This window comes from Argiope bruennichi, chromosome 8 (assembly GCF_947563725.1).
Source record: "Argiope bruennichi chromosome 8, qqArgBrue1.1, whole genome shotgun sequence".
Taxonomy (NCBI): Eukaryota; Metazoa; Arthropoda; class Arachnida; order Araneae; family Araneidae; genus Argiope; species Argiope bruennichi.
The window spans coordinates 21,139,742-21,155,090 of record NC_079158.1 but is presented as its reverse complement, the minus strand read 5'-3'; the positions used below and the strand labels follow the sequence as shown (position 1 = coordinate 21,155,090).

General features: G+C 25.6%; 1 protein-coding gene across 1 annotated transcript in view; it reads right to left on the bottom strand.

Moving 5' to 3' along the window:
• Positions 1-718: 718 nt before the first annotated feature.
• LOC129981764 (exosome component 10-like) overlaps positions 719-15,349 on the bottom strand; it is a 29,681-nt gene continuing 15,050 nt past the window's right edge. Inside the window, exons 12-21 of the mRNA XM_056092752.1 lie at positions 14,910-14,960; positions 12,915-13,026; positions 12,252-12,390; positions 11,005-11,108; positions 9,535-9,615; positions 8,633-8,734; positions 6,378-6,515; positions 4,713-4,878; positions 3,261-3,304; positions 719-835 (exon numbers count right to left, since the gene is read on the bottom strand). Coding sequence (XP_055948727.1) covers positions 731-835; positions 3,261-3,304; positions 4,713-4,878; positions 6,378-6,515; positions 8,633-8,734; positions 9,535-9,615; positions 11,005-11,108; positions 12,252-12,390; positions 12,915-13,026; positions 14,910-14,960 — 1,042 coding nt within the window. The 3' untranslated portion in view covers positions 719-730. The remainder of the gene's footprint in view (positions 836-3,260; positions 3,305-4,712; positions 4,879-6,377; positions 6,516-8,632; positions 8,735-9,534; positions 9,616-11,004; positions 11,109-12,251; positions 12,391-12,914; positions 13,027-14,909; positions 14,961-15,349) is intronic.

Sequence of the window (15,349 nt, the reverse complement as noted above, 5' to 3'; positions counted from 1 at the left end):
AAGCAAAAATATTTTAGAAAAAAATTCTCCCCCTCTCCTATTAGTAGCTAATTATACAAGAATTTTCACTTGAGGATAATTTGTATTTTTCCTATACAATTTATTCACTGCTATTCAGAAATGAAAAAAGCAGTAACTGTGAATTTACTTTAAATAAAAATGTTTGTTGTAGTTATTTAAGGCAAATATTTTTAAAAGATTTAAATGATAGTCGCATACAATATACTTCCACACATTTTTATAACAGTATTAATGAAGCTGATAATTTATTATTATTTTTTTTAGCACTTTTATTTCAAAACTTACATCCGGACATATAAATAGTAAAAAAAAGTTCCCAATAATGATAAGAAATTTAATAACTAAATAATTTAACAAAAAATAAAGAATATTTTTCTTTAGACAATTTTGTTATTTTTTCATTAATTTTATATCAATCTAATGATAGTTTAACTGTCTTATTAAAACTGACAGAAAAGGCAAATAAAATTGTTTTGAAATTATTTTAATAATGTTTAGTTACTTTTAAATGCATCATCATTTTATAATTCTGAATGATCAAGAGAATGGCAAAAAATCTTTTATATAAAATCTCAAAGATTTGTAGAAAACTTCTAAATTTTTTTTTTAAATTTATTTTCTTAAGAAAGATACAGCTATCTCACAATAATCATATAACAAAATTGTACCAAAATCCGATTTTAAAAATCCAGTATGGTTATGTACAGTATTATTTATTTTTGGGCCATTTTAGCTTATGGTCATTTCCAGATCCTTGTGCAAATGTAGCTTGCTTAGAATTCTTTCTCTTCCTACCAAAATAACCTTTTCCAGCCTAAAACAATAAAAAAGTGCTTTTTTTTATTAATTTATAAAATAGTGACAATAAATATAATATAATTGACCTAAAATACTGAATTTAGAGTACAATTTTTTTACAAAAATGCTCAAGACATTTTCTTGTCTCTGTATAAAGATAATTCTATTATAATATAATTATTTATGATTTATTTTTCTTATTAAGTAAATAAAATCTTTCACTATAAAGCATCAAATAAGTAATTTTAACCCTTTGAACTTGAAAAAGTAATTCGATGCATAACTATTCACCTGATACAAAGATTTGTTTATTACTCTGAAAAATAAATACACGTAATTGTTTTAAGTCAAATTTCATTGACTTAAATGACAAGTCAAATTTCATTGACAAAAATGAATAAAATGTTAAAATGATGCACCGTCTTGCACGAACGGTGAGTAAGAGGCACCATCTGAATGCAAAGGGTTAAATTGAAATAAGATAAAAATTATATAAAGCTTGAAAGTTTTCTTTTGAAAATCCACATAGAATAACTTTAATTCAAACTATTTTATAAGGCTGAACAAAAAATTAAAAAAAAAAATGAGTATCATTCCCAGAAATGTGATTGTGTGTGTGTGTATATGCACAAAAATCTTGTTATAAATATCTGCATACTACATTTAGTCCTTCAATTTTCAGAGAATAAAAGTAAAAATTATATCTTATTGAAATTTTTGGAGAAACAATTTTTATTTAATACTGAAATTGATACATAAAGATTAAAATTGCATTTGGTGATGTTTCTTTTTTTTTTTACAAGTAAAAGGCCTTTGAAATTTTACAACAAATTAAATGACTATGATATGCAGCCTTAAAAAATATATTTGAAAATATATGAGCATTTATATTTATCTATAATTTTATATAAATGAAATATTCTTCTTATCTAATATTCCATTTAAACTGACTTTAGTTTCAAATTAATAAAAAAATGTAAACAAAAATTTTTTATAGCTGGATATTTGTTTCACTATTTGTCAAGGTGCACAAAAAAACCCAGACAGCAGCACAGTTGGTAATGTTGGAGAGATTCCAAACCAAATTAATATTGAATAGAATTTTTAATCTTTTACTATGTTATTAATTAGCCAGAACTTATCTGTGTTTTTTCATGCAACAGTTTTATTATGTTGATTGAAAATAACAGGAATTAGTACTGCAGTAACTTTAAAAGAGCTCATACAGCCCTATTGTAGTTATTTGGAGTAAATTAAATGGCCATCTTCATCAGAACAGCACAGTATAAAAATACAAAAAATTAATATACAACTATCCTTTAGGAAGTATATTAAGAGTGGAGGTAACTGAATCTTGCAATATTATTGTACCCACCATACAAAAGGAAACCAATCAGCATACTAGAAGCTGCTGATTCTCAGTTTCAGGGTATAGATAAAGAAGAGATAATCATAAGCAACTACTTCAAACCGCCTAAAAGCACAAAGACAGCACATATTGGTTAAGTCCTAAGGGCCATCACCGGCTTCTTCCCTTTTTTTAGGAGGTACTTCCCTTTTTTTAGGAGGCAGACAGCCCCACTCCATTTCTGTATCCAACAAAACAATAAGAACTAACCATCATATCAGAAGTTTCTCATTCCTATTCTGAAGTGCATCTTGGGACAGGAAGTATAAAATGAAATAGAGTTAAACAAAAGTTCAAGCTGCTTTAGACTTTGAAAACATTTATCCACAAGGAAGTAATTTATAATCACCAACTTTGTAGGATTTATTTTAATATGCTTATCATTTTACATTAAGCTAGGCAAAGTTTGTAAGTTGAATAATTTCTCCTTTTTATTTTGAAATACGCAGATAAGAAGACATACTTGTTGGAGACTTTGATGCTGTTAAGGCAAAAATTAAAATTCAAATAAAGAAATACCAATCTCAAAATAAATGCAGCAAGAGATAACAGCAATTTTAAAAACTAAGTTATATTACCATTTTAAAAACTTCGTGGATGGTAAACTAATGAGATTAATTTGAACAATAAGTACAGAATAAAATTCCAAAATGTATATATTCAAATTTTTTTTAAAAAAAGTGAGATACTTTCATGATTGATTATAGTGCAATTCAGGAAAATTCTCAAGCAAAAAATGATCTTAAAAATATATTTAGTTATGAGTGTATAAGATATGGATATATTTAATTAATGAAAAGAATTCTTTAGAAATATAAATGTTGAGCCAGCCAAATCATATAGATACTTCATTTTAACATTGCAATAAAAATTCAAATTAACAGAGAAAAAAAAATTGAATTAATTATTTGATTGCAGTGAATCACAAAATGTTTAGATTTAACAACAGGTTTTAATACATGGTATAAGATATTTTCAATTAGGTAAAAATATGTGAAGAAATATCCCCCCCCCCAAAAAAAAGAATCTTTACCTCTTTTTTTCCTTGAGGTGTTTTGTGTTTTGGCTTCTTCTTTCCTATAATAAGAAGATATTTTCATTAAAATAAATAATAAAAAAAATCAGTGAATGCAATTGTGATAAAATGATATTTAGCAGCATTTTTAAATTCTTAGAAGTTAAACTAGGGAAATAAAATATAATCGATACCAAGGAAATTAACGGTAAGAATTTAATGGTAATTAATTGCTATTAATTTAATGGTATTACTCAAAAATAAACTCATTCAAATTAGTGAAAAGTAAAATTAGATAATCTAATTTTCCATTTAATAGCAAGCAAATGGAATTTATTTAAAATAATGTAACAATTTATAAAGATGCTAACAAGATATTTCAATCTGAAGAATGAAAATGAATCTCTTTATTAAATCAAGATTTTTTTTTTTAGATATATAAAAATGTTAACCTTAATAAGGAATAGAATACTGATGATTTCCATGTAGTTTTATGAATAAACAAAATTTAGCAGAATTACTGGAATCTGATTTGATCTTTTATACCAAAAACAATATTACAAACATGACAAAACATTAAGGCCATGAAAAATAAATATCATATGTGATATAAACATATGATTTAATTTTTATTTTAAAAATAGGCTTGTAATTTTGATAGAAAAATCTAAACATCTAGAGAAATTCAGATGACAATTTTGAATTATTTATATATGGAAAGGAAAAAAAAAAAAGTAATTTGCAGATTATTGTCATATTAAACAGGATGATTATTTTTCAATTATGGGAATATGGTATAAAGGGGGAGGGGCAAAACCCTCCCTAAAAATGGGACAAAGCCAAGATAAAGATCAAGAAAAGAGAATGGCTTGAATGTGAGGATATTTTAACTAAAGTCAGAAAAGATCCCCAAATTGTAATATTTGGCTATGTAGGCCATAGGAAACTTCTAGCACAATTAATGCAATATAATTAAAACAGTTAGTAAAAGTGTTAATCAGGAAAAATGATTTCTGATTTTTTTTTAAAAACACTGTTCACACTTTTAAAAAGCAAAAAAGTAGAGGCTTCAGGAATGTTAAATTAAAAAAAAAAAAAAAAAAAAAAAAAATGAATGTGAATTTCAGGGTTAAAATGACATATATCAGTTTGCCTCCCTCCCAAAAAAAATCCTGGGGTTTGTTTCAAAATAAGTCAAAACATGAATGAATTTCACAAAAGTAAAATTTCAGTTTGTTCTAGAGTGGAGAAGGAATGTTCAAGACAACAGAGTTGTAAGGTCCACATGAAGAAATTCTCAAAATTGCAAAAACTGACATTAATATTTTTTTCTCATAGCTATTCAAATGGAATAAATCTTTCTTGACAGCAATAGGAAGATAGGAAAGTTAATGATCACAAATTTTTGAACTACTACAATTATATTATTTCCCACAACAATAAATAGAACCTGAAAAAAAAAAATCTTACCTGAAAACTGACTAAAATCTGATTTGCTGTAATCATACGGTGTGAAACTTTCATCATCTATTGTTGTGACTTCAGGTGTGCGAGATTTTTTACTCGGTGGAAATTTTTCTTTTGGTGTAACCGCAAGTGACACATCAGGCTCATGTTTGCGCTTTTTATTCTTTTTCTTTGAAAGAAATAGGAATTTAATAGGAAATACAATTATACAAATAATAATATAAATGATGAGAACAATATTCAAAGTTAGAAATTAGGCTTTTTTGAAAAACTAAGCTTTTTTGCTCATAAAAATTTAGTGATCTTTTTATCAATTAGTCCAAGTAAGGCACTTTAACTTGATAAACAAAACAAATTATCAACTCTTTAACCAAAAAAATTGCTCCAATCAGAAGATTGCTTAGTATGCAAGCATAGTTTGCAATAATATGGACAAGTGAAAAGTTAGATCATATATTTTCTGTCTCTCTCTCTCCTTTAAAAAAAAAAAAATGAAAGGATAACATGGTCACATAATTTGTTTAGATTTCCTTGGTCTTACAACTAAGATATTTAGTTTCATTTGGTCTAAAAGTTTTCCAGCAATTGATATAAATCCCCAAATATAGGAACAATATTATGACAGAAAACATAAATGAGTAGAATAAGAAGATTCAAAATAGTCAGATAAATGTGCAGCATCTCCTTGGACTGGGCAAGGTCCACTCAGCCTCTCATCCCTTCAGTGGGTCGATAAACTGAGGAACAAGCATGCTTGGGCTGTCTTGCCATCGAGTTTAGTTAAATGTGTTTAGTTATAATCAAATCAACAGGTCAGTTATGAGCCACTTTATCAAATCATTTACACTAAGTTCAGCTTCTATGAAACATGTGCTAGATGATAAACCATATTGCCTGCAGTGTACTGGTCCGATTATATAGACCTTTCTAATGCTTACTGAAAGGCTACCATGCTGAAGAGAGTACACTTTTGTACAAGATTATTACAAGTGAAAAGATCAAGTACAATATTAAGAGTCAGAAAAAAAATAATTAAAATTTTAGATTCAAACTAATCATATTTGGCAATAAAAAAAAAACCCTCAATTTTTTGAGGAAAAGTTACAAAGCAAATAAGGGTCTTCGGAAGGGGAAATTATTCAAAAATAAAGTGTGGATAATTTTTTACTAGTTCACATATATCCTGAATGAAGGAAAAGGAAGGTTAATTTCCATTCATGTAATACTTTCTTTTTTAAAATTATATCAATTAAAATTTAAAAAAAAATCTTAATACAGATGATTTTATGTGTATAAAATAGAAAATTTATAAAATAACAAACCTAACTACTTAAGACTTCAAGGAATTTCAGAGTGCATTTATTGATTTTATTTTCTATCATACAATAGTAAGATTCAGTTACATGTATAACTTTAACATCCAGCAGAGGTAATAAACATAATTATTTTATAATATACACATCTATATACTTCTACAATACATAATTTTATGTATTCCAAATAATACATTCATATTATGTCTTAAAATACTTGTCATTTCTTTTATAATATAAACTAACAATTTATGCAAAACTTATTCTTAATTTGAAAATTTCACTACTATCAATTTAGCATTAAATATCATAAGGGCAGAAGTATGACAAGAACAAAGCATCAAAATACATTTACCTTTTTTCTTAAAGGAGTTGATTGTGTCTCATTGAAAGATGCCTCAGCTGTTGAAAGTTCACCAGAAATAGTTTCTTTTTCACTGGTTTTAGAATTTCTACCCCCATCTTCTGTATTATTTACATGTTCATTTTGAACCTATTTAAAACACAAGAAAAAACATTTAAGGAAAATTCGTTTTCTTTTCTTTCTTGAAAATAATATAGATAGATTAATCTTATTAATTTACCTACTACAGCTACAAGGACTTGAATGACGACAATATGTGGCTCCGATTTTTATAAAAACCAGTTATTATAATATAGGATTTCAGAGTAATAAAAAAATAATATTCACAGCAGAAACATTTATTAAAAAGTTCTTGAAAATCACCACATTTTCGTTATATATATATACACACACACACAAAGGAAAACTGTATTTGTAGTCACACTGAAAATGCTGAGATGACAATAGGAACTAATGATGAGTAATAATCCAAAATTACTTATAAACAAAAAGATTAATATATATATATTATAGAACAATAGATTATAATTCCTGACCAATATTATTTCATTATAAAGAAGAAACCACACCAATGATAAATTAGTACAGTAAAAGTTAAATTTTGATTGGTTCTCTTTTCAAGGAGAGGTCAGACGGTTGGATCAATACCAATGGCACTTTTTGAACAATGAGGTTTTCCAGATTGAATACTGCAGTCAATTTCAAGAACATATAAACATCTCAGTATTTGGGTGCGCAAATATTTCAAACTTTTTTTTTTGGCAGACTTGATTGGTATGTACTGGTTGAATAAGCGTTGTGGACCTTCCAATTTTTCATCCAACTTTAACCCTTCTTATGGTATGCAACATTCTTTGTAATTATTAACGACAACCAAATTAAGAAACTTTCTACATGGAGATACTTCACCAGTTTTTATTTCTAGCATGCACATTTAAAAAAAAATAAAATCTACTGAAAATCATGAAGAACTTTATTTATTGTTACTATGTCTAGTGAAATCTCTATCTATATGCTAACATTTTAAAAAAAATGTCTTTGGATAATTTGAGTTAATGATAATATTTCATTCACCTATTTTACTCATGTTTTGCTTACTATTCCTTGTCAAAAGTACGAATTTCTGCATTTTACAGCTAAATCAATTATATTTGATGAAAGCAAATGATTGGCTGTAGATATAGTCACAGTGTTTTGTAAACTGTAAAATTTCCCCTAGAATATTCTTAGGAAAAGTCTCAAAAACTTGCCTTTCAAAGGAGATATTTTAAATTTGTACATTTCCAAAGTTCTTTAACTTTCAACCCTTCATATTCTTTATTTTATAAACAGTTCTAATGAAATAATTAGATTCATTATGATCTAATCTATCTTCAACATCTTAAAGTTCAGTCAGTTTCTGAGTTCAATAAATGGTTGTTTTCTTTGATATGCTTCTTTCTATTGCCATCTGATGTGCTAATGTTATTTCAGACTTTCTCTGCATCAGTTAGTTCTTGTAAAACAAAAAAGTACCATTTAGAAGCACACCTAATTCTCTCTTGAGGCTGAAACACAATGGCACAGGTATTTAAAACAATTTTTTGCTAATTAACTGATGATAAGGGAAGATATGACCTGTGTTCCAATTTGCTGCATTTTTTTTTTTTTTTTTAAATCTGACACACTCTATATAGCATTAAAAATGACTTTATTTGGAAATTATTAATAGAATTTAGAATTAATATCAAAATTTTTTAACAAGTCCCTGAACATTTTTTGACAAAAATTCACAATAATATATGATAAACATACTTCCACATATTTTTAATTAGTCTGTCAACAAAAGTTTACTAAATTTAAAGAAATCCAAAGTTAATATTAATTCCCATTTGACTTTTAATTTTTAACAATAATAAAAAAATATTTTAGATTAAAAAATAAAAACTTGTGAACATAGAAGAAATAAATTTAGTAATCAATTTCTCTATTAAGCTTCAGATCTCTCTCTCTCTCTATATATATATATATATTTCTACTGCTACTAGGTCTCTGCTTTCTCCATCAATTTTAAAAGATGTGAATTCTTAATAGGTCGAGAAACTATACAAAATTTTAAGACCAAACTCAAAATTTGTAACCACATTTACAAGTATTTCATATTCATTGATTACAATAAAACAATTTTTAATCTAAGCAACAAAGGGAATTATAGTACATTTGAAAGGGAGAAAAAGAAACCTACTGTCAGAGAAAAAGAAACTTACTGTCACTTCAGAATTGTTATCTTCCTTTTCTGCAACAACTTTTTTAGTTTCTGCGTTTTTGGCTGAAGAGTCTTTACACTGTATTTTCTCAGTTATTTTATACTAAACATTAAAAGAAGGGATTTTTTTTAAATATATGCAAACATATTTAATGAAAGTTGATCAAAAGAAATTATTAGCAATAATTTAAATTTTAAAACTTTATTAATAAACAATTACTGATATGCACATAATCTGAATTAAAAGCAAAATTTTATTAATTAATACTAAAAATAAAATGATATTTAATAGCAAAATATTTTTTGTACTCTTATTTTACAATTTAAAAATAAATATAAGAATATGAATTTATTTATGCATCTAATTTATTTATGATTTAATTTTTGTTTACTCAGAAAGCACAATTAGAAGAGAAAAAAAGTAGATATAAAAAAACTAAATGAAATTTTATTTAGATACTTTCAGCTATTATATGGAAAAACTTTCATTATCATATTTTATTTTACTTCCATTTTAAATAAATTTAATTCTACCTTTTACTTTATTAATAAATCTATCATTGGTTTTTAATTATCTTTTTATCAGAATATTACTATTTCCTTAAGCATTCTATCTTTAAGGAAATCAATTTTCAAATATAATTAATTTGAGTAAATTGAATTTAAAATTGAGAGATATATGTACATGACATACAGACAGTAATACTTTAAAACATGAATGAAAATTTGTATTTATTGCTGAAATAAGCATAAGTATTTAAAAATTCAATTCACTTTAATAATTTCTTTTTTTAATGTCTTAAAATTCTATTAATAAGTAAAATTTTTATATCAATACATATCTTAAAAAAAAAAATTAAAAAATTCATAATACATTTATATACAAAGCAAAATAATACTCACTCTTTCATAAGGACTAATTAATTGCTTAAGTGAATTTACAACTGTTTCAGGAATTTTCTGCTCCATATTAGAAGATATTTGCTGAAAAAATTTAAAAGAAAAATATTGATACACGATTTTTTTAATTACTAATGCAATGAATTAAATTAAGTAATTTAAATGGAAAAAAAAAGAGAGACATATTTAAATTGTACAAATTTAGAATAACACATTCACGTCAATGCAAACATAAAAGTGAAAGAGAACTGAAAATTTGACTGCTTTAAAAATATATTTTTGCTTCTATTCTGATAAATTTGGCTATCTTCTCCCCCTCCAGTTCGAAAAGTTTGGCTACAAAATATTTTTTAAATACTTAGACTTTTAAAACAGATTTGGTGAAAACTATTTATTTCTAGACTATTTTAAAATAATAAAGTAGGGCATAAAAAAAAAAGCTTTTTTAAAAACCTGTTAAGAACCTATCTGGTATGAAGTGATTCAAAATGATGACAAGTTTTGTGATATCGCTTCATATGCTTAAAGAACTAAAAGCAAATTTGATTTAATATTAATAAAAAATATGCTAGTAATTGCATATCCAAAGAATATGAAATGAATTTTGATGAAAGAGTTCTTGGCAAGATAATGCTCTTTATGTTGCAGAAATTATAAAGCAAAGATAATAAATTGTTCAGGAATGAATATTTGGTTTCTACAAATCTCTAAGATTCTTTCAATTAAAATATATGTTGATACATTACATGGGCAAAGTGCAAGAGTTTTTTCTGAGAATATAGAATAATTCTACAAATGCAAAAAGATTTCCTGGAACTATATATAATTTATGTTTGAAGGAGTAATAAAAAAAAATTATGATACTGGATATTTTTCTTTTTGGGTGACCATATTAACAATCTCCAATGCCAGCAGTTCTTCAAGCAGCATCCTTACACGCCCTCTCACCATCCCTTTGGGAAATACACAAAATTAACTGGTTCAGTGGATTCATAGCAGCAATTAATCTGTTTGTAAGGTAAATTACCTGGTAGCAAATGCTCTGAGCATTTTCAGTCCTAACTTTTATCTATTTACACTCCCAACTCTTCTCAATACAAGTACTATATAATTGAGGTTCATTTGTATCTGACAGTGTTAATTTACTTTTAATTTTTTTAAATTAATAATTTTGTTAATTTTTGTTTTTTAAATTAAAAATTTTGGCAAAAAGTAACTGTTTATAATGCTTATAAGCAATATTTGGGAATCCATGTATAAATTGTTTCATATGCATTCTGACAAAACAGTTCAATGCATGAATAATCTCTGAGTGTATGTATTAAGTTAATAAATCAATTTGGCAGCATTAAATATTTTGACATTAAAAACAGTAAAAAGAAATAATCATTTAGCAACCTGAAAAACAGAAACTAGGTAAAAGAAATTACACAAGCAGTGTGTGTTTATAAAATAATCGTAGCAATCACTTACTTTTGAAGACTTTTCAAAAAGTACAGAAAGAATAGGTTTCTCCTTTAACAAAGAAGATGAAGAATGCTTTTTTGTGATAAGAGGAAGTAAATTCTCAGCATTTCCTGAAATATTCAGAGGAAAAAGCAGTTTTTGATAAAAGTTTTCCAATTATGGATGATATAACATGAGGTTTACCTTCTCTATAAAATATGGAAACTACAAATAATTTTTAAAAAATTTATAATTTTAAAAAGATATTTTAAAATATAAGTAATTATTAATATGCATTGGATTTTATAATGTACACAGAATTGGAATTTGTGTTTATGTTGCTAAATAGGTGCATACATAAAATAGGTTTTTAAATTTAGTATTGCGGAGTTGTAAAAAAAATTAGTATTGTAGAGTTAGCAAAAATTAAATAGGAACTTATATAGGATGCTTAAAAGGATTATATTTAAATGGTGTGTAATAAGTTTTTTACTAATCGTCACAATAAAAATATTATCATAATGAAAGAATACATTTTATATCATTTCAATTTATGCAATAAGTTTTAAACAGTTCACATTTCAAAAATGCTATTAAACGAATGATAGTAAAACTAATGATTTATGTAAAAATTATGTTTAAAATCTTGCATTTCAGCTTCATATTTTTGATTTAATATTATTCTTTTAAAAGTAAAATAATGTGTGTGTGTGTAAGATTACATAAAATGAAAATGAATGATCTAAGATGAACTCTCTTTTAAGAAATCATTTGTTAAGGATTTGCTTCTGAATGACAATACAAAACTTCTCACAAAAATAGTTATTATGACATATTCCTCAAATTCTTTGCAACAAGACAGTACAACCAACCAATCAGTAAGGTTACATTTTATGTACATATGAAAAAAATTAAGAAAGAGTATTATTTTATCAACATTTATTAAAATGCATCTATTTACTTTGTTTTTATTAATGTAATTAAACTATAGGAACAATTTGTCATTTCCGGTACCAGATTAGATAGTACCAGTGATGACACCATTATAGTAAACTGATAGATTCAGAACAAATAGAAACAAGTCAAAATAAATAAAAATGTAGGCATGTAGATAATTTGGGGAATGTAGAGGACAAATCAGAGAATAAATTACTCTGATCAAGCTAATTTTTTTTACTTTCAAAATACTAACTACAGAGTACAGAAACCATATAAAAATAATTAATGTAAAAAAAACTTAGTTTAATAAAATAAATTCTTTAGGTAATACATGCCTGACTGGTCAGCTGATTTAACCTTCTTGTCTTCTAAATGATGAATATCATGAGGGCAATGAATAAAACTACTGAGGTCAATTTGATGATTGATTTTTTTTTGAACTTGAGCTTTTTGTTGGAGTTCTAGTTGTTCCAACTGAAAAATTCAAAGCAACGTGACAATTTAAAACAAAACATGTATAATAAAAAGCAAATAATATCAATAAAACTGAATAAATTTCCTTAAATTAATAAAAATTTTTTTGTATTAATTATTCTGAAAAATTCTAACTTAAAACATTAGTATGCTTAAATTAAAGATAAATAATGTATTAAAAGTTTAAGATTTTTTAAAGAAACATATTAATATATCAAATCAAAAGGAAACATAACAATACTGCTAAAATGAATTTCAAAACAATTATGCATGCACATCATTTTTGTGAATTTAAGTCATGCACCATTTAGAAAATATTTGATCATATGAACATTTCATTATTTCAGAGCTCTAGAGGACATAATGAATTTATCATTATAAATCTGCAAAATTTTGTATTTTTCCCCAAAATCCTAAGCATTTAGCATCCTTTTGGGGCATGTCTTTTAATATATACAATATGAAAAATACATTTCTGATATAATAATAAAAATCTTGCATAAAATATATGATAAAAAAGTTACCTGCTTTAAAGAAGACTCATTCGCCCTCAATATTATAGAATGTAGCTCATTTAATTGTTGTTTCACCAATGGTGGGATAGGATTGCAACATGCTAAGATACCTTGTTGTTCTCTAAAACAAAATATAATATCAGTATGCTTTTCCATTTGTGTATAAGGTATATAAATCAATGACAAAATAAAAAAAATATAAAATCAAAAGACTTTTATCCCAGGATCACAATTTATAATTAAAACTTTGGCAATCATAGCACCAAAAACTGCAATAAAAAAAAAAGCTGTAATGTTATTATTTAATTAGAAAAAAATATATGAAAATATCATACAAAACTTTTTCTCATCCTATTTTAATACTCAGTAATTTATGATCCAACAGGAAAATCAAATAAAAAGTACATATGATTAATTTAAAGTATTTAATTTGTTAATCCAAGCAAGCACACAAATTTTTACTGCCTTAATTATTATGTATCAATGATTAAGTCTTTCTTAATTATTTATTATAAAATGACTTTTGTTTCATTAGTTAATAATTTATCATTCCAAGAATTAAAAAAAGCAATTGTTACATTATTCTAATGTAGAAAGTGAATAAGACCTATTTACATATAACGAAAGCATTCATACAAAATCCATAGTTATGCCTAACAGTAAACATAGCACTACTCTACAGAATGCAAAGAAAATAATATTTTCTTTGCATTCTGTAGAGTAGTGCTGTTATATATAAAATGTAAGGTAATGAATTTTATGGTGTACTCTATTTTTATTACACTTTAGAAGTAAATTTTGCACAATAACTCAAAACTCTCAGATTACAGAAATTTAGGTTACTGTAAATTGGGTAAGGGCTGATATTTTTTAAAACAATTATTACTCCAATGAATAAACAAATTAAGAGAAAAAAACTTATTTAAATCTGTACTAATAATAAAGTGAAATATGTGAGGGCACATGTGCCTGTGTTGACTATTTGTAGATTAGACTGTCTGACATACAGTACCAAATTTGGCACAAATATACCTAGGAGGTTAGAAATGTGCACTTTGCAGTGATTCTCTTGAAATTCATATTCATAATTAATCTGAATTTTGGTATTTTTCAGCATACAAAAATATTGTATAAACTAAAATTTTACATCGTCTTAAAATTAAAATTTTTTAAATGATAGCAATTGAATAATCCCTCACTGTTATCCTGAATTTCAGCAATTTTTTAAAAATATTTACAGATTACATTACAGCTCTAAAATTAAAATTGTTTTCACTGTTCCATCAAATATTTAGTGATTTTTTTCCACTGTTGGAAACAAAAGAAGCATTTCATATAATATATGTGCTGTTTACAAGACAAAAACTAAAGCATTAGATATTTATTTTATAATAGTGATATGTGTCATAGAACTAGTCTACATTAAAAAAGTTCATGTATACAATGAACATAATTATTAGTGAAGCCTGTAATAGATTATTAGCTTTAATAATTATGACAATGTGACCAAATCAGGTGCGTGAAGTTACATACAAATGATGCAACTGAAATTAAATATAATTAATATTTTTAGCAAACCAGTTGGTTGCCAAAGTCAGCCAGTGTCTAAATATATGTTTTATCCTTTTAAATGCATCTTTTAATATGTTGAAAAAAGATAATTTCTGAAAATTAAAAGGCAGTCCTCCTAAAATCTGATGGTATGACTGGAAGATTGAGCTATTGGCAATCACAGTTGAGTACTGCGATCAGTAACACTCTCTATTGTGAGAAGTACTAGTATTAATCGCACAAAGTACAAATTCATCACTGTCAGTGATGGCCTCAGAGACACTACCATTTCTGTACCTATCATGGAAGAGAAAACCTGCTTCCTAATATAGCAACTTTTTATCCTCATATTTGAGGTTCAACTACTTGCTAGTGGAGTTAAAAGTTTGTAATTCAAATTAAAAAGATTAAGAATTGCTTTTTATTTTAAGAAAAAAATTTAGTTATTTTTACCTAGGAAGGGCTTCAGCAATTTGCAACATCATATGATTGGGCAAAACATATCTAAAAAAAGAAATATATACATCAGGAAACAAGTATTTTCAACAGATAATTGTAATTTTATTTAAAAAAAAATAAACTGTCAAAGTTTTACAACCCTCTGAAAATTATTCTTCAGAAAATAAAAGTCTATAATCTATAATCAAAAAAGCATTTACATTACATACAATAATTTTAACAATCAAATTATAGCATTCAAAGGAAAAGATAAAATCACAATAAGAAAGCTGGAAGCATATATTATATCCCTTACCTAATCTCATTTTCGAAATTTGTTAATTGGGTACAAAAAACAATTTTTTTAAAATATATTTTCATTAGTGTACTAAAATGTAAGAATTTTCATTTTAATTATTTTTCACTTTTATTTACAATTTATCATTATAAATATT